Source organism: Natrix helvetica, assembly GCF_964273705.1.
Source record: "Natrix helvetica genome assembly, chromosome: 2".
NCBI lineage: Eukaryota > Metazoa > Chordata > Lepidosauria > Squamata > Natricidae > Natrix > Natrix helvetica.
The window spans coordinates 206205401-206229753 of NC_138552.1; the positions used below are offsets into that span (position 1 = coordinate 206205401).

General features: G+C 38.0%; 2 protein-coding genes across 3 annotated transcripts in view; one reads left to right on the forward strand and one right to left on the reverse strand.

The window, feature by feature from the left end:
• The window catches only part of TAB2 (TGF-beta activated kinase 1 (MAP3K7) binding protein 2), a 60632-nt gene extending 57540 nt beyond the window's left edge, over positions 1-3092 (forward strand). For both annotated transcript variants that reach the window (XM_081941858.1, XM_081941859.1), the window contains one exon: positions 992-3092. In XM_081941858.1, coding sequence (XP_081797984.1) covers positions 992-1140 — 149 coding nt within the window. In that variant the 3' untranslated portion in view covers positions 1141-3092. The remainder of the gene's footprint in view (positions 1-991) is intronic.
• A 1160-nt stretch (positions 3093-4252) lies between these two features.
• On the reverse strand, positions 4253-19301 carry ZC3H12D (zinc finger CCCH-type containing 12D). The gene is made up of 6 exons (XM_081945604.1): positions 19258-19301; positions 17995-18434; positions 13193-13332; positions 10951-11185; positions 7873-7979; positions 4253-6592 (listed from the first exon to the last, which is right to left on the reverse strand). Exons 2-6 carry the CDS (start codon positions 18294-18296, stop codon positions 5589-5591), a joined length of 1788 nt encoding a protein of 595 aa, XP_081801730.1. The 5' UTR covers positions 18297-18434; positions 19258-19301; the 3' UTR covers positions 4253-5588.
• Positions 19302-24353: the final 5052 nt, after the last annotated feature.

Consider the following 24353-nt stretch of genomic DNA (forward strand, 5'->3'; position numbering starts at 1 on the left):
ATCGTTTAACTTATTTTAGTCCGTAATATTTGTAATCTATTGTTGGTAAAAACTGTTGGAGGCCTGTAGCATACAAATAATAACCCATCATATTCATTTTCTGTAATTATTCTTGTTCGTTTGTTCTTTCTTTTTCTTGCATCATCCCATTTTTTAAAGACAGAAGCTATGCATTCACACATGGTGGGACATTTGATTTTCCTTCAATTTTAAACATAAGAACTGAGAAATTATCTTGGGATGTGCACACATACCCTTTTCTCCCCAAAGACTCTATTTCTTTAGTATTTATGGTGCTGTGTTCTCTTTCCGATCTAGCTCTATCTTTTTTGGTAGACTGAAAATAAGGGACAGATAGATCTTAACAGAAGACTCAACCCTCTTGAAAAGCGTTGCCCTCCCCCAATTTCTCCAAACCAGGGATACACCAGCATTTCTTTTGCACCTCTCCCCAGGGGACCTTTTGTTTTGTTTTCAGAGGTTGCGGTGTAAAATCTTAAAGCATTTGTTTTAGCACTTTTAAAACCACCATCAAAAACAAATCCATTAGCATGCTGCACAGTTTCCTATGACTTTGAAGCTAGAAAAACTGCGAGGCAAGTACCTAAAACCAAGAAAAGCAAAAGGGAAATATGTCAAGTGCTAGCAATTTGTTTTACTATAAGAATGACCAGTAGATTTCAAACAAGTTCCTTTGTCAAGGGGTCCTTACATGCTCTGTTTTTTCATGGCTCTTGAACTTGCATATTTTGCACCTCCAATTATGTCGTAATATGTAGTAATTTATTTGCTCTTGAATTATGAGTTAGATTTTAAAGTCACAGTAGTGGAAATAATATATGAAAGTTTTAACATGTAATCAGAGTCTGCTTAGGTCAGATGGGCGGCTACATAATTTTGTTTATTAAATAAATAATAGTTGGAAAATGGGGACATCATTTATTTACTTCAGCTATTCATATTTGATCATTGTTTTTCCCCCCCTCCTCAGCTGATCAAAAATCCGTGGTCAAAACACCAAAGACTGTTCCAGATACTGAAGAAGATGAGGGAGCTCAGTGGAATTGTACAGCTTGTACTTTTTTAAATCACCCAGCCTTAAATCGTTGTGAACAGTGTGAGATGCCCAGGCATTTCTGAGCCAGGAGGCTCACTTATCTTCTGTAAATCCAACTTCTGACTATTGTGTCATTTCCTTGGGATAAATAATCATTTATGCATAGGATTTTGTAAAATTGAACATGTGACAAGGTTTATTAGTAATGTTAAATGTAATGTCATGACACAGAGATAATACCTCAGTCTTGTGCTGCAGGCAGCTGGGAATTCACCGGCTGGAAGGTGATCTCCTTAAAGAACTTGGTTGCCAGCTGCCTGACATGTACAGTATTACCAGATGCCCATAAGAATAACTCTCACCAGGTTCAGTGCTTTGGTGTTCCCAACAGCCTTTCTCCACAGATGTCACTACTGAATTTTGACAGGGGAAGGAATTAGATTGATAGGGTTTTTTTTTTAATAAAGCTTTCAATAAAACACTACATTCACAGAGGGAATGAAAAAGGAACAAATTGAAACTCTTATTTGCTGCCACAGAGGGCCCAGGAATTATAGAAGAACTTCAGAAATGTAGAGGTACTCTTCATCTTGTCTTCTGGAAAGCAGTTCCACATTGTGAAGACAAAAATCAGTACAATCATCTGAAGATGAAAAAATAAAACTGCATGCTTTGTCTGTACCATAGTCACCGTGAAATACCCCCAAGGCTTTTCCTACTGTACATAGTTCTAGACTCTTCTTTAAATGACTTTTCTTCACCTTTTATTATTTCTTGTATTTCTTAATGTATAGTGTAATAGTCTTTGTTAACTTTCTTTCCCCCTTTAAGTGATTATGCACGATTGTGATCCCTTTGTGTTTAAAAAAAAAAAAAGTTTTGGTCTGAGAGAAGCCGTGCCTTAAAACAGTGTTCGTGACAATGCACAAACTAGCTCTTGTCTGCCTCTTCTGTATGTTGCTCTTGTAAAATGCTGGTAATCTGTGAAGACCTGCAGATGCAGCATGGTAAAAATGCAGGAAATGTTTGTGCTTCTGGTTCACTCAGGACACTGATTTTTTACGGTGGGTGACACCTGAGTAATATTCTGCCTGGCAAACAAAAGCACAAGAGAAATTGAGTCCTACCCCCAGCAGATCTGCCTCTGATAGGCTTGCTTCATTTGCTGGGCATCTTTAAAACTCTCCAGAAATAAAGACTGGGAGGGAGAGGAACATATTTGAGTACACAGAAATAGCAGAAAATATGAATATGCTCATTGTTGGCAGCCAGTTCTTAAACCTGATATGGTGGAGAATAGCAATAATTAGAATCATTTGAAAAAGAGCCTGGAAAAGAGAAAACAAGCAGACTTGAAGCCATGCCAAGCATCTCTGTTTTTTCATGTCCTTGTTTCTGAGGAATTCTATTCAGGTGGTTAGAAAAACTTTTAATTGAAACCAAAATCATGGTTTTTTTACTTTTTAAATTTTATTTTGCTCTCCTGCATACTATTACATAAATGATATGTCATCTCTCGAGATGAGGTGAGAAGAAGCAATGAACAGCAAAACTGTATTATGTATCTGTTCAGAATTAAGTGCCATTAAGTTCAGTGTGACTTACTCCAAGGTAAGTGGATATACTATTGCAGCCTAAATGTAGCGAGAGACAAAGTAGACTGTCACCCACTGTAAATATTTGCCAGTGGACATCTTTAACAGCAATTTTACAAGTGGTCTATGAAAATATACAGATGCCTTTGTTTTAAAGGCTTTGCATTTTTTTTAAACATGGAAATTAAATTAGTATCCCAAGTAATCCGTCAGTAAATCCAAAGTCCTTGAATTAAATGCATTATGTTATTAAAAGAAGAAGAAGCTTTCTTTTTCAGCTTCATCTGCAGTTCTATGTGAAGATTGATAAATGCATTTTTACCTGTTTTATTAATAAAACATAATTTGGATATCTTGAGTTGATGGTTTTGTGATTTAGGTGGGTTAACTGTCTTTGTAACAGATAAGTTATTTATAAAAATTAAAAAAATATATTGTAACATTTGTTTTGTGTCTTTTTAACTAGAAGTAACATGTTTTTTGTAGATATTCCTTAAATAATTGGTCATTGCTAGAATACATAATTCTGATTTCAGTCAGACCCTGAAGGCTCTTTTTTAAGGTCTAAAATCCATAGCATAATTGCAAATTAACCCTTGTTCAAATGTTATTATAGGTACTTTTTAAGAAAATAATCTGCTTGGTATCTGATATTTGTGTATTCTGGCACAATCTTTAATGCTTATTTAATGCTATTATGCATTAATATAGGTAGTTATCAACTTACAACCATTCATTTAAACAATGATTCAAAGTTGTTGAATCGTTGGAAAAAGCAGTTTACAACCTTTCCTCACATTTATGATCATCATACCACCTCTGTGGTCACATAATTCAGGCTTTTAGCAACCGGCTCACTTGCGACTAGATGCAGCATCCTGCCGTTACGTGATCACAATTCGTTACCTTCTCAACTGGCAAGGTCAATTGGGGAAACTGGATTTTCTAAAAAGACTGGTTTGCTTGTCCACCATGTGATTCACTTAATGACTGCAATTAAAAATGGTCATAAAATTGGGTTTGGTCACATGATAACCCACTTTACAACTGCACCAACTTATAGTCTAAATTCTGTTCCCAATTGTGGTGGTTAACCCAAGGATTACTTGTATGGAAATTATAAATGAATCGCTTCCTTTGGTTAGTAAATCCTTATAAGAATCGGCACTGCCTGAAATGATAAAGAATTACAAAATGAAATTTCAAAACAAGCACTATTGTCATAGGGAATATAAGCATACAGACTCAGCCAGTAATACTTTTCATGTTTCTATTATTTATGCAGTAGGTATTACTTTCCAATAGTAGGTAAGTTTCTGTTATTCATAATAGCGATCAGGCTCCATTAAGTCATAAGTCGAGAACTACCTGTAAGATACGGGATCTAGAACCTGGGTGTATGCTAGTACACCTTTTTCTAGTGGCAGGGGGAAGAAATACGACATGAAAAAAGGATCCACGGTAATATTTTCCTCTTAGATGTACCTTGTCCCTTGAGTAGCAATGTGTAAACACCACCCTACCAATACATTAGCATTCCCTTATATGTCATAATTTGGTTTATTTGACAAAAGAGATACACTAGATGTAATTGGGTTATTTATTTTTATTTAAAAGAGCTGTCCTTCACTTTTCCACAAATAGGTCCTCATGGTAGCATATTTATTTTGAATTAAAAAATAAAATATCAATATAATTTGTTTGTGCAATTCTCCCACAAGCAGACAATAAGTAAACTAGGAAGCAGTTGCAGAATAAGCCATTAACATGTTACGTTCCATCCACAGCTTCAGTACTACAAGGAAAAATTAATTGGTGCTTTCAAAAAGAAAGAAATGTATCAAGTAAAAACGTTTTGTGGGAGAATATAATATCACCGTTGTTCCTAGCTGTTTATATTCACATCAGCACTGAACTAATCTTAAAAATAACATAGTAACCTGTGAAGGTTTTTTTTAAAGCATTATTGAAATATATCAAAATGGAGGTTTTTGGATAACGATCCAGGTATCTCCATGTACTAGATCAGTTGCAATTTCTGAAAATACCATATTCATGAATAGTCCAGTAAATAACAAATTAAACCAATCTGAGGGAAGTAGTTTTTGTCCAGGAGGGGTTTCAATTAATGCACCAACAACAACAAAAAAGGTGGGGAAGGCGAGACTTCAACATATAAGTGCCACCTGAAGGCTTATTTTTCTCTATTAGCTATTAAGAAAAGGAGGTATAAATGTGTGCCTTTATAAACCAAGTCCAGCTAGTCAAAATGGCTGAAAACATATCCCTTGGTGATTGGGAGAACACTATTGTCATTCGTACCTTTGCCTTCCTACTACAAGGCTAGCATATCAGAGCAGCTAACAGTCCTTTACTAAACTTGGCTGCTCTCTTAAAGACTCAGTAGTGATAGCCCTAGATGGGAGACCACCAGGAAATCTCAGATCTGTTAGAAAAATATCCTGAAAAAAAGCAATTGCAAATCACCCTTACGGTTTTTATTGTATTGGTGCCAAGAAAACTGCAAATAGGATAGTCCGGTAAATAACAAACTAAACCTACTATACATGGTCATATCTATGTAGCCACCAGGCATTTACTAACAGAAATCAAACATACTGTAGATTGGGGGGGAAAGCCCACGCTCATGGTTTGATAAAAGAATAAGAAACACTTGGGAAATGATTAAATAGAAACATATAAAGCTGAAGCCATCTAAGAGGATGTTTGTGGGAAATGCATGTAGGAAGGATCCAAATAAGAATATAAATTGGCTTAATGGACTGACAGACTGTTTTTGAGGATGGCAAAACAAATGTTTGAAACCAGAAAAACATAAATTTTGTGTGTGCTTGTGTATATATATATATCTTTCTGTTCTTACTGGTTGATCTGCTGAAGTTGAATGTACCTTGTGTAAAGACGTGAGAAAACTTTCACCATGGTTTCCTATTAGGGAACCTACTATGTAGATTCCCATGCTTCCTAGCTAATGGTATAAAATTTCTCACTATTTCTGCGTTGGAGGAAATTAAGGGTTGGTTTTCCTGAAAATATGGGAAGGTAAACCTTAGGGGTTGCTGGACATTTGCTTGCTCTTGAGAAAATGGAGTTTGAGCCAAATTCTGCTGAGACTCCACACCAGGCGGACAATTGTGTCTTCTGAGCAAGTTGGAATTTAACAAAAATAATTGGTCATAAGGTCTGGTTTGCAAATGTCCAATGTGATCCATCTCCCCATACTTGCTATATGAAAATACCTCAGCTGAGGTATCCTGTTCTTCATTGGACTGGGCCTTTGAGATCTGCCTTGCTAAAAAGGAAGGTGTTTGTAAGGTCTGTATTGCTGATGCCTGTTTTCTACAACATCCCTGGAGGTTACACATTTCTAAACATGGACAGTCCAAGCACCGGTTGTGATGAGACAAAAGTGGACCCTGGCTGTACCTGAAATAATGGTCCCTAGGGGACTCACCTACTAGGGCTTCATATTTTGCAGGTCCTCCAAGTGTATTTCCAGAATAAGTCCTAGCAGTTAGAGAAGATGCAGTGAATTGTTCGGATAACGCTGCTGCATATCCAGTTTGACCATGTTGTAATAAAGTTAATGGAACCTGGTGGCTATCCTGATACATGTTTGCCCAGTTGTTAGCTGAATCCATCTGGTACTCTCCTATCTGTTGTGGGACACTAGTGTGAACTACTTCTGAGCTGAGTGCTGTGCTGCTTCTGTTAATGGCACTTCTAGGACTATATAGAGATGATGGATGTCCACTCTTATTCTTCGTGGGGTTTGTTCCCTTCTTCTCTTCTTCAGTCTTTTGACCCGATGAATAGGTTTTAGCTTTGACCCGGAGTTCATCAGCTACAGAGAGGTGGTCCCAGTTCAGTCTTTCTGGGTGGTAAAATTTGCACTTGATGCCATATGTGCACTTTTTGCCTGTGGAAAATAAAATAGACTAGATAATCGGCTGGTATCGGTGGGCATGGAAGCAGATGCATCTTATACTTTTTAATTTTGTAAAAATTATCTTTCCATATACAGGTAGTCCTTGACTTAACAACCATTTGTTTAGCGATCTTTTGAAGTTACAGCAGCACTGGAAAAAAATGAGTTAGATCTGACCCGCTTACAACCATAACAGTATTTCTGAGGTCACATGATCAAAATTCAGGTCCTTATAGTTACAACAGGGGCAGAATCCCGCGTTCCCCTGATCACCATCTGCGACCTTTCCAGCTGTCTTCCAGTAAGCAAAGTCCACGGGGGAAGCTGGATTTATTTAACAAAAGCAGTGATTTGCTTAACAACTGTGGCTAAAGGGCCATAAAATTGGGCGCAACTCACTGAATAACTGAGTTGTTTAACAATGGAGATTCTGGCCCCAATTGTGGTCAGACATCAAGGATTACCTGTACTTTGTTTTTATACAAATACAGAATAATGTTGAGAAAAGTTCATACAGTTTTGTGGAAGGTACATCTTTGAACGTCTGGAGAATATAATTTTGCCACTGAAGAAGCAAAACACGCCAACTATTCTTGCTAGTGCTGTAATAGCAAACTTCTCTTATATAAGATTGTAATTGATGATAGATCAAAGGATGTGGCATGCAGAGTGGGGCAGGGGTATATATATATATATTTGCACTATTTATTAATTCTCACTGTGCAAAAGGGAGTGCAACGCATTGAAGTCTGAAATTCTACTACCATAATATTCCTTTATAACCTTGCACTTGCAAAGTATGCACAAGTGTATAAGAATGCTTTGCCTAATAATTTGCATAACCAAATTCCTACCTCCATATAGTGAAGTTTACTACATGGAAGGAAAAAATGAAATCTGTGATAGTTTCAGATTTTTCTAGGAGGGGTTAATTTTGAGACTTAGTGGGCATTTCTTAGGGTGAAAAATGTATTTTGTTTCATGCAGAAAACATTGTTTAGCCAAACCATTCTGGGCGGGTTATAATTTGGTGTAGCCAAAATGAAACCTGGAACGTTCTGATTTTTTTTGGTATCTATGTCAGGTAAGCTGGGTGCTTGCTCTTTTTAAAGATGTGTGGGTTCCAGATGTAAATATCTGAATATGCAAATAATGTGCAAATTATCATGAACTAATGTGGAGGAAAACCAGTGTTTTAGTCTTGTTCTTTCTGTAACTGGTTTCATTGTAAATCTTGCAAACTAACAGATTGAGCATTGAACAAAACTTACCGTAAGGACAGAACTGCCATTTTGATTCAGGGAAAAGAGGTTTCCTGCTTAAAAAATTATCCAGAGAAGGTCCGTGTCGGCCCAAAGGATCATCAGGTGGCATGAATCTAAAAATAAATAATAACAAATTACTGAATCAACATTCTCATGATTTTCTGATATGTGCTGAAGTTCACAACATATCTTTATATCTTTAAATATTCAAACCAATGTTCTCATATAACAATATCTGCAAATGTACATATGAACTCTCAAACAAGTTTTGGATATTTATATATTTCTAAAGCCATCATAAATTAAAATATCGGAAATAGCAAATCTGCACAGGGCAAACATTTGAAGCTATAGATATAGATTGTATATTAAACCTAGTTAGTGACCATTGCATTAGAATAAATGTGAGCTAATATCTGCCTAGTCTGCTGGTTTCCCAGTTTTGCATTTCTACATTGGCAGGCAAGTTAGAAAGATTTAAGATAACACCTCCGAAAACCAGTACAGCACTGATTATAATACATTGATTAAAGTATTGTTTAGAATTGGGGAATGTCAATTCAAGCTTCTAATCAATCTTTGAGCTCCTGGTATGATTTTAAGTGAGAAGGTCACTTTTCTTAGCCTCACTTTATAAGGCTGCTATGTGGGTAAAAATGAGGACAGAACATATGTGCCTCAGAAAAATATGTCCCAGCTGTGTGGAAAAGGGAACAAAAATCTAATTAAACATTTATTATAGCCACAATCTCAACCAATTTTGCAAATAGCAATAGTACTTGAACTTATATACTGCTTCACAGTGCTTTACAGCCCTCTCTAAGCAGTTTACAGAGTCAACATATTGTCCCCAACAATCTGGCTCCTCATTTTACCCACCTCAGAAGGATGGAAGGCCGAGTCAACCTTAAGCCATTCAATCTGTGGCCTAGAGGTGGAGCTCTCACCTCACAATCAGGAGGTTTTGAGTTCGATCCTAGGCAGAGGCAGATGTAGGGTCTCCTGCTTGGGCAGGGAGTTGGACTAGATGACCTGCAAGGTCCCTTCCAACACTGTTAATCTGCGATTCGATCTGCCAAACTGCTGGCAGCCAGTGATCAGCAGAAATAGCCTGCAGTACTGCACTCTAACCACTCCACAACCACAGCTCTTTTCAAATTATATCTATATTGATTCAGGGGGGCAAATAAAAATCCAAACATTTCTTGTTTCCTCTTATTCATGACCTGTGTTGGATCCAGCAAAAGCTTCAGCAGCCAGAAAAGTGTCTTCTATTTGCGGAATGTTTTTGACTCAGTGGGGTCTTTTCCCTGGCTCCATTGAATTAGCAGCCTTCACCAACCCACCAATCCCTTGCAGTCCCTAGGGCCATGGAGAGTCAGATGAGGACAGCAAAGGATAGACAGGACATTGGCAAAAATAATTCCTTCCATCAGCAGGAGCAATGTGAGTGGAATTCTGTCATACTCCTGGTCTGCTATCTTTTTGATGGTTTATAAACACGCACGAGCTCAGGCATGTCCAATCTGCAGCCTGCAGCTACATGCAGTCCTGAACAGCTAGTAATGTGTCCCCATAAGATTGCAATTAAAAATATTTAAAAATATTTTGATTATAATGTGGAATTGGCTAAGTGGGAAAAACTTTGGATACTTAATCAGAAACTAACAAAGGCTACGGCGTATAACGAAAATCTTTATAAGACGTTCTACAGATGGCATCTCCCCCCAGCACGGCTTTCCAAAATGTTTAAAAATCTGCCCCCAAATTGTTGGAAGTGTAAAAAAACACCAGGCACTTTCTATCATATGTGGTGGACGTGCAATGAGGCAAAAAAATATTGGAAAATGATTCAATCATGGTTAGAACAAATGGTGGGAGACCAAATTATGTTTAAACCAGAAATTTTTCTCCTAGGTATAATACCGGAGGGGTTTAAGAAAGATACACTTTATTTAATTATACATATACTAACTGCAGCGCGCATAACTTATGCACAGTATTGGAAAAAAGAAAATACACCATCAGAGCTAGATATAATCAGAAAAGTGTTGGCCTGTGCGGAAGCAGATAGGCTCACTCTTGAACTTAAAAATAAAGGGGAATCGGAATATTTTGAAATATGGAACAGATTTTATGATTGGTATAAGACAAGGTGACAAGACTGGAACAAAATGTATATATTGTGATTGGACAGAAGGATAAACAATGTATTAAGCAGGCTAATTGTTAATGGTTGAAACTAGCTGTATATAATGTGAATGTATGGACACTTCGACTTCACGGTATTGCATTGTTTTAAATGTAAAAATAATAAATATATATATATAAATAAAAAAAAATATTTAAAAATATTTTTTTATTTATATACATTGACTATATTATATATTTTATACATGGTCCAAGACAATTCCTCTTCGCTCAATGTGGCCTGTTCAAGCCAAAAAGTTGTACGTGTCTGTGCTAGCTGATCTCAAACAGTGGACCACTGATTTAGAGTTGCAAGCAAACTTTCCAGTTCTACCCAGAAATACCTTCGAGGTAATCTCTACATCTTCTGCTATCAGCTAGATATCTGACCTGCATAATAATCCCAGAATTTTAACTAGATTCAATGCCCTCCCAAAGTCCACTATTTAGAGGAAGATGTGAAGGATCTGCCTTTAAACAGAAACTATCCATGCAGTGGTAGAATAATTGAAATGATGGAACACAATATTATATATTGCCCTCTCTGTGTAAGTGCTTGACAGGAATTATTTCCATAACTAAATATCCAAGTTATTCTGATTTGTTTTAAGTTGTTATTTTTAGATCCACCTGATTTTATTTTCTTGTAGAGTGTGCTGTAATATTTACTCTTAGTACTTTTTAGATATTTTACAGCAATTATGTTTTTCCTTTTTTGTTCTAACCAATCATGATTTTGTTCTTTCTCTGCTGGTCTGTGACCGAAAAAAAATGGATCGATTGATTGTCATGCTCCTCCTTCCGAATTTTAAATTGTAGATATTGCTCTTGAAATCTGCACTTTTTAACGTTAGAATTCAGCTAGATCTGTTTGCACATATGCCAGGCTCTTACTTGTCATTGACGAAAGAATACATGAGCAGTCGCTGCTCAATGAACCATTTCCACTCAGGGTTTTCATTCTGCAGATCTCGAAAGTTGTCGTTGGAAACAATGACCCCATCTTGTTCATAGGCCAATTTAACAATGTAGCGATCATCATAGCACATCATTCTTTTGCCCTTTATTTTGCGGGATGGTGTGTAGATGAGAATTGCTTGCTTGGCCAAGCTTTCAAGGATATGTGGATCTAAAATTAAAAATGGGGCAGGAAAATGAACAAACACTACCACACACACATACAGAAAAGAGTTGCATGCAGAAATGGAAGATGGGTTTCAAAATGTCAGCATTGCACAAGGAAACAAAAACAGTTTTTCATTCAGAATACGAAATAATAGAGTTGGGAGGGGACCTTGCAGGTCTTCATGTCTGGTTGATTTGTCAAGTTCATATATTTATAAAACACCATTTCGATGCCCATTTAATTTGGAATAAATCTGAATGCTTCCCATTTTATTAGAATATGAACTGAAATGTAAATTGTCTGGTACATTGTGGCCCCTCAAATGTTCCTGAATAAAAATTCTAGCTAATCTGGCCAATGTTGAGAGATGCTAGAAGTTCAGCAACATTTGAAGGACCACACATTCCCTGTTTAAACATTGCTTGCTATGTTTACTTTATAAACTGATCTAATAAGCTATCTGTTACGTATTCAAAGTTGGCTTGGAATCTAGGATAACTCAACAACTGATTCTCACATCTGGGAACTGAGCAGCCTGGAAATTTCACACATTAAGTTGTCATTGGGTACAGAAGTGCAGATACAGCTGAAGGTCATGGATATGGATATAAAAAGGTAACTTGCCCACAAACAGCACAGTAAGTAAAATACTGCCTAATAAAACAATCTCTTGAGAAAATTACTGTATTTTTCAGAGTATAAGTCGCACAAGAGTATAAGACCTACCAAGGTTTTGAAGAGGCAACTTTTTTAAAAAAAGTTTTTTCACTCTGCAAACCTCCCCCAAATTGCTTGTTTTTTTGCGAAAACGGTCCCGTTTTTTGCCAGAAAAGGGGCATGGATAGCCTTTAGGAAACTTATAGAGTGCTCCTGGGGGCTGGGGGGCATTTTTTGCTAATTTCTGCCCTCCCCAGCCCCCAGGAGCTCTCTGAAAGCTTCCTACAAGCCTTGCACGGCCATTTTGGTGAAAGGGGGAGGGTTTCGGGAGGCAAAAAATGCTGTATTCAATGTATAAGACGCACCCAGATTTTCAGCCTCTTTTTTGAGAGAAAAAGATGCGTCTTATACTCTGAAAAATATGGTATGTAAAATTCCACTATAAACAGACAAATACTAGTAGAGCTTAAAATGAGAAACATTGTACTACACTTCCTCTACAGTGTAATATTTATAGAGCATTCTAGATACATTGCATGATACAGGTAATCCTTGACTTACGACCACAATTTAAGCCCAATTTTCAATTGCTAAGCAAGACAGTTGTTAAATGAACTGTGCCCCATTTTACGATCTTTCTTGCCACAGTTATTAGGTAAATCCTGCAGTTGTTAAGTTAGTGACATGGCTATGTGAATCTTGCTTCCTCACTGACTTTGCTTGACAGAAAGTTGCAAAATGTGATCAGTTGAACCCCCCCTCCCCCCAGGATACTGCAACCTTCATAAATACGAGTCAGTTGCCAAGTGTCTGGATTTTGATCACATGACCCTGGGGAAGCTGCAATGGTCATAAATTTGAAAAACTATCACAAGTCATTAAATGAACTACCTGTTCTTGGTAGTCCACTTCTTCTAGACTTCAAAATAAAATATATCTTATAAGTAAGGGTTGTTAAATTGATCTCTAACTTATGAGCATAAGTTGTGAGCTAATTGATTGGTGTCAGAGTCTCTGAATTCTAGATATTACTGCTATTGGTGCAAAGAAAAAAGCATATGCTTGCTAGTTTTTTTAAGCTCTGGTTATTGGTAAAATAAACAAATAACCAAGCTAGCTGTTTCTTGGACAAAAATAAAAACAACTTAAAGGTTGTTTAAATATTTGAAAACCAGCAGCTATAGCAAAACTGATTAGGAGTGGTTCTAATTGTGTTTTCTGCCTTATGCTTTTGTACTTCCATAGAAGCAATGTTCTGATAAATATTTAATCTCATTGATTGCAGTATGAATCATTTAATGTACAACTGGGAACTAATGCTTCATATTGAAAATCTGTTGGATCTGTTCATACCTGTAACAGGGGTATCAAATCGAGACCGTTCCTTTCTCCAAGATGGAACGAAAACTTTGATATACTGGTGGCTTCTTTGTTTGAACCAGTCTACCACCAGCTGAATTCCTAAGCATGAAAATACTTCTTTGTTTCCATGACTGGAAAAAATAAAAAAAAATATTATTTTTGAATGTTAGCAAGTTACAGTACTTTTTAATGGCTTCTGCTGTATGTCATATACTGGATTTAAATGAGTTCTTATGTCTGGCAGCTAACATTTCTGGCAAGTAGGAATGCCTTTTTTCTGATAAAAAATGGATTTATAGAATTTCATTCTATACTGAAAATCATTTCCTAGGTCAAAATGTGCCTAAAAATATTTATTTTTCTAACTGTTGTATAATTTCAGTATTGATTTTGATGGCGAGACCATCAGTTCCTGAAAAGGCAAAATCTGATATATCTGATATACTAACATATCTAATTGCTCCTGCCCATAACACCAATGGCATTTTGAAGACCTATCTTTTAAAGCAAGTTAAAGGGAGAAGACTGTTATGTTTATCTATCTCCCTCATCTTTTTCTTATGAACCTTTGGGAAAATGGATCCAAAGTTAGATACTATTTCACATTCTAACTGACTTAGAAATCTATCTGGATTCAGGACCAGGAGAAAAATAGGAAATATATTGATCTAGCAATGCAATTATAATAAGCTGTCTAATAGTCAGGATTAGATCTTATTTGAAAAATCCCAGGAAAGGTCTTAGATGTCTGGAAGACATCTATAAAAAGAGTGGGGTGTTTTAATGACCCAGGTATCATCTTATTAAAAAGGTGACACCTGGGTGGTTTGAATTTTGCCTGAAATCAAACTGTTGGCAGCAAAATTTCTTTCAGACTGATGATGTTTACTTCTGAAATATAACAGGGAATAGAAATATAACACAGTTATACTGAAATAGAACAGGGAATAGAACAAAACAGAATAATAGTTAGAAGGGACCTTGGAGGTCTACTAGTTCAACCCCCTGCTCAGGCAGGAAACCCTAAACCAGAAAATTGGTTGCTCAATCTCTTCTTAAAGACTTAAAGTGTTGGAGCATTCACAACTTCTGGAGTAAGTTGTTCCACTGATTAATTGTTCTAACTTTCAGGAAATTTCTCCTTAGTTCTAGATTGCTTCTCTCCTTGAATACATAAGGTACTTGTAGATTTTGTATAAAGTAGAGTTTCTACCAGGGGTGAATTGCTACCAGCATTACTGCTGGTTTGCTTCGAGTGCACGCATGCACAGTTGCATGTAAATTATTCTGCGCATGCACAGAACATTAAAAAAGGACTAAAAACATGCCAGCAACAGCATGGGCAACCGGGCAACTGGTTCAGGGGCATGGCCAGCCTGCTGTCCCTACCGATTCAGCAATCCAGTCCCAATTTCTACTACTGGTTCACCTGAACCAATGCGAACTGTTAGCAACCCACCTCTGGTTTCTATCCAGTTTTTAATTATCTAGACTCTATCAGATACATCCTTATTTCAAAATGCTGGATTTTGAATATACTTTGGCAACACCTACAATCCTATAAGAGCAGAACCTTATATTAACTTAAGTTTATACTTAAATTAATTGCATATAATTAATGGGACTTCTCCCATATCCATTGATTCCTTTATTTTTAAAAGAAAACATGATACAATGGGAATTTACCTGTTGGGCACAGTAGAGGGAACCAGAAGAGTACAATATAGACATAAAACAAATAACACAAGTAAATAAATGGAGAGGAACACTTAAATATTAATTAATAACACAAAATGGAACAAAATACCCTAAAAACGGACAAAATGAACAGTGGATCCAGAAGTTAATTTTAGAAATGACTGCCATTATAGATTTAAAATTACACTTAAATTAATTGTCTATGATTAAAAGGTTCTCTTATTGTGTATTTATTTATTCCATCCTTTTTTTTTTAGAATTCTCAGCTTTTCACTGAAGAAATTTGTATGCCATCTACTCCCTGGACTCCAGGTGGCTTCATATAAAATAAACAAAAATTTTGAGCGAAACACAGAACATAAACTTGTAACAAAAAGGATGAGGCAGGATGTTTTTTCTTGTCTTCATGGAATCTAATCAAGTAGGCAATAATTTTAGCAGTATCCCACAATTACATAGTAAATCTACTTAATTTCTTCTGTGTTGTAAAAGTATCTGTTCAAAAAAACCTAGAGTAAGCTAATGCTTTCTCTACGTTGAATATTCTGAATATTAGTTACTGCTTCTATTATTATATCTTATAGAGTAAAATTCATTTCAAGTCAAGTATGATTACTGATAGCTTCAAGGACATTTTAGTGTGGTTTTTCTTGGGAAAAATATGAAAGTCATGTTGTCTTCTGAGGTGTTTTTAGGGCTAAAGGCTTCCAAACAGAAACTAAACTGAACCCTGTTTAGGTGCTGCCACCTAGCTGAGCATCATATGTTATACACATTTCCCCCCCAATTGTGCAGCAATTTCCTGTGGTTTACCTATTTGCACGCACATCTTTCTAATCTAGAAAAAGTTCTTTTCTGTAGCCTAGCTTGAACTCCAGTTCGTAAGGCCTGGACCAAGGAGAGATGCACATAGACTTGTGATGGATGAAATCCATTGTTAGGTTATCAGAAGCTGTTGGTACCCTGCTTGGATTTAATTGTACTGAGACTTTATGGTGATTTTGGCATGCAAAGTAACCAGAAGTCTTGTATTTGCTTAGGGAGACAAGCTGCCTAAGACGATTTGACAATATAGAGCAGTACAGTCATTATTTGAGTAGTAGTTGGCTAGAGAAGGCTGGTATCAAACAAAGTGGTTTTTCATCTCCTTTAGTTTTTACCAATGGGGGTTTTGCACATTCACTAAGCAAATTCACAGAGATTTTTGATTCCGAAACATAAGAGCTTGTTTACATTAGCATTGTTGTAATTGCCCTGTTAGATACTGTTGGAGTTACCAATATCCCCTCCATGGGTTGCTTGTCTCGATTGTTTCAGACAAATTGTAAAATCCTTGTTGACTCTCACACACAGGGTACTGCATTTTCCTGAGAAACTGTGGACTGCACTCTGAAGGGAGAGCAACATATTTGCATGTCACTTATGCTAGTTAAAGAGATAAGTCAGGAGTAATTTACTCCAGACTTTTAGCAATGTCTTGATTAGGTGAACAGTATTATTCATTCTGAGGCCATTAGATGTGTTGGATTATCATTCACATCATTCTCAGCAGATGGGATTTTGCCAGTGGAAGATTATGAGACTCATAGTCCAGCAGGTGCCTGTTTGTTATTACTCTGAGTATTTCAATTCGTAAAAGCTACGTAATTGCAAAACAACTCAAGGCACTGTACAAAAATTTTAAAAAGCCATCATGAAAGCAAACAGAAAAGTTAAAAGCCAATAATGTTATAAACAGTGGGACATAGTGGCTCAGTGGCTAAAATGCTGAGCTTGTCGATCAGAAAGGTCGGTAGCTCAGCGGTTCGAATCCCTAGTGCCGCGTAATGGAGTGAGCTCCCGTTACTTGTCCCAACTTCTGCCAACCTAGCAGGTTGAAAGAATGTAAAAATGCAAGTATAAAAATAGGGACCACTTTTGGTGGGAAGGTAACAGCGTTCCGTGTGCCTTCGGCATTTAGTCATGCCGGCCATATGACCACGGAGACGTCTTCGGACAGGGTTGGCTCTTTGGCTTTGAAACAAAGATAAGCACTGCCCCCTAGAATCGGGAACGGCTAGCGCATATGTGCAAGGGGAACTTTTACCTTTAACTTTAATGTTATGAACAAAAAAGTTAATCTAGCAGTGTTGTTAACTTTACGTTGTGTGGATTTCAACTCCAGCATAGCTGGCTGTGAAATTCTGGGAGTTGGACATCCATGGATCTTAAAGTTACCAAGCTTGAGAAACACTGCTCAAGGATACAACAAAGACACCGAAAACTGTCATGCAAATCTGAGAAAGGAGCCAGGCATGTTGCCTACACAAGGAAGCAGGAACTAATGTAGCAGATAGATTGAAGCTTCTCCTTAGACAAGTCCAGCCTTGTGAAACTCTTCCTTCAACGTACCATGGTAAGAAAGCTTAAGAAAAATTGATAGTGCTAGACCTTGCAGTTCAGTACAGATGGAGAGCACCTGATTCTGAAATTAAGGGAGTGATGTGTACATGCATACAACATCTATTATTTTTTCTTCTTTCTCCACCCCCACCCTCAATTATATTTAAATGTAAGGTCACAGACTCTGCAGACTCTTTCCTGTGTCACTCACCACCCTCTGGTTTTTATCATCAGGAAATCTACAAAAACAACAGTGAAATCTGTTGTCATGAAAGGACTTTTACCTTCTCTTGGATTTTGTAATAAAACAGGCAGCAGCACTTTAATTGGCCTTGGGCACAGAAGATCTCCCTGAGATAGGATGCCTGTCAGTTTAGGAAATGTGCATAAGTGGATTTTGAAAAGAGAGCTTGTTTGCATGCGTGGTTATTTAATTTCCTCTGCTACAATTTAGATAAGATCGGTTTGCACATGAGATGTCCTTCCTGGGTTCCCTATTTGAACGTAGCACATTTTCATGCTGTCATAGCTCAAATACGTTAGAGAAGAACTTCACGTCATAAAAGTTCAAATTCAACACAATCATAATGTTAATACTAGGCCGTCCTGAAAAGAGGAAGAACCTACAGTTGCATTCAGCATATTTTAAATCTTGACTTATCACATTCTAAGACTGCAGAGCAAATAGAAGCACAAAATGGAAAGATGCTTGCCTCATTGCAACGTTGCTCCCATCGATTACAATAGGTCTCAAATGATCAGACGCCTCGCTTGGTTCCTCGGTAGAGCCCTGGGGAAATGGGAGGGGCCCTGGTGGTCCATGAGCAGCAAGATTGGGTTGAAAACATTGTGTCCCACTCTCATTCTTCCGAGGTCTCTTCCCCGTGAGGATCAATTCTTGCAGCAAATCATTCTCCGAAGCCTCTTGACCTAATTTCTCTAGCACTTTGCACACCTCCTTCTTGCTATAGCCCAGCTTATGGAAGAATTCAAGCTTGTTCTGTTGGGCTTCCATGTTTGCACAATTATAGGAAATCCTGCAGGATTAGTACTTTCGAAATTGGAGAATCAGATGATGTAGCTGGGTGCAGGGGACATTTATGCCGTTTTTAGTCAGTAATGATCATCCACTGTAGCAAACTGACAATATGTCCTTTAGAGAGAGAGAGTGAGAGGAAAAAGCCACAAAAATAACTACTTGGTGACAATGATAAATCAAAGAAGTGCCAATTTGATGATTAAAAAAAAAAAAACTTCAGTATTAAGCAGTTTTTGCAATATAAAATTACAGGATCTACTTTTTAATAAAGTTATAAAATTGAAGTATTGATTACAAAATAATCAATATGTCTCTATTATTTATTTATATCCCACCCTTATTATTTCTTTTATAAATAACTTACGGGGGCAAACATATCCAACACAACTTCCTCCTCCTATTTTCCTTACCACAACCCTGTGAGATGGATTGAGCTGAGAGAGAGTAGCTGACCCAAAGCCATCCAGTTGGCTATTGTATTCCAAAGAAAATATCTATATAATTTTAATAAACATAATAAAAGTTTGTTTTCTATCCTTGAAATGCATTGTCAAGCAATCCCCAACACTTCCCAATATCTAGGATTTGTATATATAATATTGACTGATGTTCAGAGACAAAGAGTTCTTGGAAGATACCTATTCATATGAATCTCCCTTTTTCAAACTGATGCTCACTGTCAGAACCTGCAAGAAATAATCCTAAATCATTTGGAGACCCTTAAATTGTGAAAGGCTGATGCAAAGTTTTTGCTGCTTAGTATTCAGTCTCCTCAAGGGACAATTTATCACACATAAATATAAGGCTTTGTAAATATTGGATAAAACAAAATGACATTTCTGTTTAGATTTCTCTTGAATTAAAAAAAAAAAGCGCACGAAGATAAAATAGAGTATTTACTTTACCTATCTCAGATTGTGTTAGCCTCTTGACTTACCAGATGTGTGCTGCCTGTCTTGAGATGTTCTGAGCATCAGTAATCCTCTCTTATTAAATATAACCTCTGGGTAATCAAAATCCATCAGAACATCAGGTAATGTGCCTAAGATAGGTGTGCAAGAGTGACGTAGTCCAAATCCTATGCATGTACATACGCACGCAGATGCTTGACTTCAGCTTTATCTCTGATGAAAACAATGAAAAACAACTTCACCAGGGAGTTGCACTGTGGTTAGCAGAGGACAGATACCATCTCTTCTGCTGGCGAAGTAAATAACAAATGGTTAGCAATAAACAAACATTGTCCGGCGTTACTGAGAAAGAAAAGTGTCATTGATAACTTGAGACCCGATTATGAGGTAGGTGGGAGACGTTGCTTTGATGCAAAGTTTAAGAACTGTTATGTAAAGAGAACCCACAGTTCTCTAAAGATGTTGAGCTTCAGCTTCTAGCGGTCCCTGTGAGTGGAGGGAAATTCAGAGTTGTCGCTCTGCACATCCTCTTTTTCAAGGCAGAATTGCACGGCACTTCTAAATTGAGCTCATTATCATGTTGCATATTCTTTGAATTTGGCTAAATCCCAGACACATTTAACAAACACCCCCCCCCCTCTCGATATTTTTCTAGTCACTTGTATTACTTTTTTCTTTGTAAAGGGAAAAAAGGCATTTCCCCCCCGAATTTTCAGGCATAGATGCAGGCCTCACATTCATTAAACAAATCATAAGCAAACTAAAATTATAATATTTTTAAATAGTTACTTCAATCAACATACATTTTTAACATATTCATAGCATTTATGGCTGCAACAATTTTTGTGGAGCCTTTGGTAGTCTGGACCTTGATTGTATGCTTGGAGACGTTTTGTTACCAGACTAGGTAATGGCTTTAGTGGTAGAAGGGAGTGGTGCTTACTCTGTTTATATATAGCAACTTGTCCTGAAAGTGTTGATGGGAGTAGTATTTTCTCCCTGGTAGTTTCATGATTAGGGTATCAATTACTGTTTGTTTGTCTGATGTGCAGCTGTAATATTACAGTGTAAATATATGTAAATAGATCATGGCACTCAGGTATTGGCATAATTTCTGTCACTAGTACCGAAATATATTTTTTAAAAATGTCCTAGGATTTATTTTAATATATTGTGTCCTGGAGGATTACAATATAGGGCAAAATTTGGAGTGGGCAATATTCATTTTCACAAATTGAAGAAAAAAACCCCGATGAATAGGATTGATCTATGTATGACTACCCTGTTTCCCCTAAAATAAGACCTACCACCAACATAAGTCCTAGCCTGATTTTAGCATGCTCCTAATATAAGCTCTACCCCAAACATAAGGCCTTGTTAAGGTTGTTATCAGTGGGAGGCGTAGCCAGCACTGGAGGCAGCAAGGCCATCGGGGGTGGGGGGGGCGATGGTATCTAGCACAGCACAGGTGAGTTGAATACCTATCCAAACAGCAGGGGGAGGCATAGGCAAGGGGGATGCATTGCCTGCAATGCGGAAAAGCCGAGAGTCGGTAGGTTGGAGCAGGCGACGGCCATGGGGTGCTGGTCTTTGCACACTGGCACTGGCAGCAGATGGAGGCAGAGGTGTGTAGGGGAAGGGGGGGAATGCAGGCAATCCCGATGAGCCAAGTGGGCCATGGGAAAGCTGAGAGATGTGAAGACGAACCTCCATGCCCGCCCGTCCACTCTGTCCCACTGTGTCTTGGCTTCCTTGCCCTTTTGTGGCCTCGAGCAAGGAGAAGAACTGGGCCTCCCATGCATGGGGGGAGGGAGGAATAAGACATCCCCTGAAAATAAGACCTAGTGCTTATTTTGGAGCACCCTTCTCCTTATTTTGGGGGAAACACAGTAGATCCAGATATACTGTCATAAGGACATCTTATTCGGTGAGTTTTTAAAATTCCATGTAACTCTATGGGTTGCTAACTAGATATCTTGCTTGCAATTTTGGAGGGATCAACCCTTGCCTCTAATTTGCCAAGGAATGAATTTATACTTGATCATTTTATTTCTGAATGTATGATCTACCATATATTGCAGCACATTTGAAAAAGGGGTCAACTAATACCTTTGAGTTAATTTTGACTCCTGGCAGCTGCCTGGACTAGTTCCTGCAGTTTTCTTGGCAAAAAAAATTCAGCGGTGATTTGTTTTTACTTCCTTTCTAGAGCTGAGAGAATGTGATTGGCCCAAGGTCAGCCAACTGGCTTTGGGCCTAAGTGGGACTAGAACTCTGTCTCATATTTTCTAGCCTGGTGCCTTCACCACTGTACCAAATTGGCTCTGGGGTCAATACATGTGTCTAAACGGAACTTAACTGCAGGTGAGTGATATGATATAGAGGCCAGCTCATCACAAACCCTTGCTAAGTGTTTATTTAGTCAAAATAAACTATCTGCCTGCTTCCTTGTTTGAGAAGCATTTTATAAATATTTGCAACCCTCACCCCACCCCACTCCATCTCCACTTCCTATCAATTTTCTGCATTAATTCTCTCTTCTCCTACAATGAACATGTTCCAATCACCTCTTCTCCATAGTTGGTCAGTTTGAGCGGCTGTTTCTCAACCTGCAGCTTTGGCACACAGGAAAGGGGAGGTATGGTTGATTTCCTTTGGGCTCAGCTGCTTCATTTTATTCCCCTGGAGTCTGTCAACATTCAGTGCCGTTCTAGGCTTATGCTGTAAAAGCAAGGAGGGAGGTATTTCCTATGCTTACATTTTTTATTCTTAAAATACTTTGCCTGCAAACTTAATGTTTCCCAGGTCTACTGACCTCCCTCTTGCAATATTTGATTCTAAAGATATTTTGTACAATTTGGGCCCCAAAAGCTAGCTCTGGATATTCCTTGTTCATACTTGAAATGTGTTCTTGATGTTTTGATCCAATATGAACTTCAAAAATGATTGTTCTAGGCGGAAGTGATTCCGAGAAGGGGAAAAGGGAGACATTAATAGTAACGAGAAGAGAAGGAAAGACAAGTGTTGGAAATATCACAGGTGGGCTGGTCGGTAGGATATGCCATGTTAAGAGCCTATTCCTGTGGAGACCTTTGTTAGGCTAGTACAGCGGTGTCAAACTCAAGTCCGGGATTGGATCCAGCCCATGGGGTGCTTAGAACTGGTCCGCAGGGCCACCCTGGAAACAGCAAAGGACTCCCAAGCTCCATTTTCTCTGGCAGAGGGTTGCAGGAGGCTGTTGCAGCCGAAATGGAGCTTGGTAGCCCATTTCCGATGGCAGAGAGCTCGGGCCACCACAGGCACCCCCGACACGAGTGAGGTCAAGCTGGCCACACCCACCCTGGCTCCCATCAAATACAACCCTGATGTGGCCCTCAATGAAGGGCTAGTACATCAGTGGTGGATGAGGGGAGAGAGGGGAAGGGCTAGGAAGACTGGGATAAGTTTTACGAGGAGCCATGGAGGGAAGAGGAAGGGCAATGGGCACCAATTTTGACTTACTCTTACTCCCTCCTCCCTTCCCAGATTTTGTTTCTGATCAAAATGTTTTGGGTTATTTTTGCTCAGCGGTAAGCTAAAATAGTTGAGAAGTTGGGAACACAATTGTACCAGAATCGAGAAAAAATAAGTTTTCCATTCTGTGCCCACCTATTTAATTTCATTCAAGGCTGCAGAGATGACTCTGCCCTGGGATATGGCTCTCTCCCTACTCTCCAAGTAGTTGGAATCTATGCCAGTTCCTTGCTTGTATACGGAGTCCTTCTCAGAGCAGGATACAAGCATACGAGACTACACATTACTTAAAGATGCTGCTTGGCTCAAATTCGGTCTTGCTCCCCCCCCCCCCAAATGCTTTGGCAAAACTAAATTAAAAAAAAATGGTCCATACTCACAGAAAGCGTAAGAGACCAGAATGGCTAGGCTGGCTGTGCCTTCACCGTACCCTGAAGAGATGCAGAAGCTTACACTGCGTTTGCAATTCTCAAGGAAGTTCGATGTGTTTTTTTAAGGCATACTGTTAATTGATTTTGACAAAGTGCAATGTGCAGATTGCAACTCATTTCATGGAAACATTTCTACTTCCTTAATGGGCAACTCATTTACTTACTACAATACACATACTTCATCTTAGCAAAACAGGGAGGGATAGCAGGATTACAACCCAAAGTTCATTGCCCATGTGAGAAATAGAAATCATAAACAGCAGGGTTTTTAGCTTCATTAGAATATTTGCTATTAATCTTATCGACAAATGTGTTTTGTTCTCTCTTGCTCTTTGCTGCATTGTGATGCAGAGATTTATTCAACTTTCCTTTGTTTCCCCTCCCTCTTGGTGGAATTGCCATGAGAAACACAAAGGTTGGGTGCTTTTTACTGCTGGTATTTTACCACAGGGCTCTTAAACCGTTTAACAAAGAAGGTAGAAGATAAAAGCTTTCAGTTGCTGAGGTGATCTGATAGACCAGGTTCCAGCACTGGTTTACAATGTATATTGCTCTAAGAAAACCTGAAATTTTACCATGTTTATTTTCTGTCTTTTAGCTTTCCAAAGAAGATTTTCTACCCTGAAGACATGGTTAACATGAGAGATCTTAAAGCAATCCAGTTTCAGTCAGATCATGGATAACTAGGGGAGGATTCTGGTGGGATTTAAAACAGAGATATAAGCCTTCTTTAGCTTAGGGTTGTTCTTGAACAGCAGGGTAGGGCAGCAATTAGTAGGTCAAAATATATTAGCTTTATAACTCAATGAAATTAATGATGCCTCACTGTACAAAGTATGCTTTTCCTTTTCTTTCACACCAACAAAATTACAATTTGCTGGGATCTAAGGGCTATATGTACCTCTGATTTGCCCACTCTGATTTAGAATCATTGTGATGTTAGCACAATTGAGTTCTTTCACTGCAGTGTTTAATGAACAAATGGCCCATAGAAAATGACACACGTTTGTGATGTATGTTTTAAGGGAGACAATCTAAGACTCATTTATAAATCACTTGCTTTAAAAAAACCCATAGTTGCTGATGAGAGGGTTTAATTAAAAAAACGTTAAAGACAGAAACATTTCTCTGTTACAGATTAGAGCTATAGCTATAGTTTAACCAGCGTGTTCGTTGAT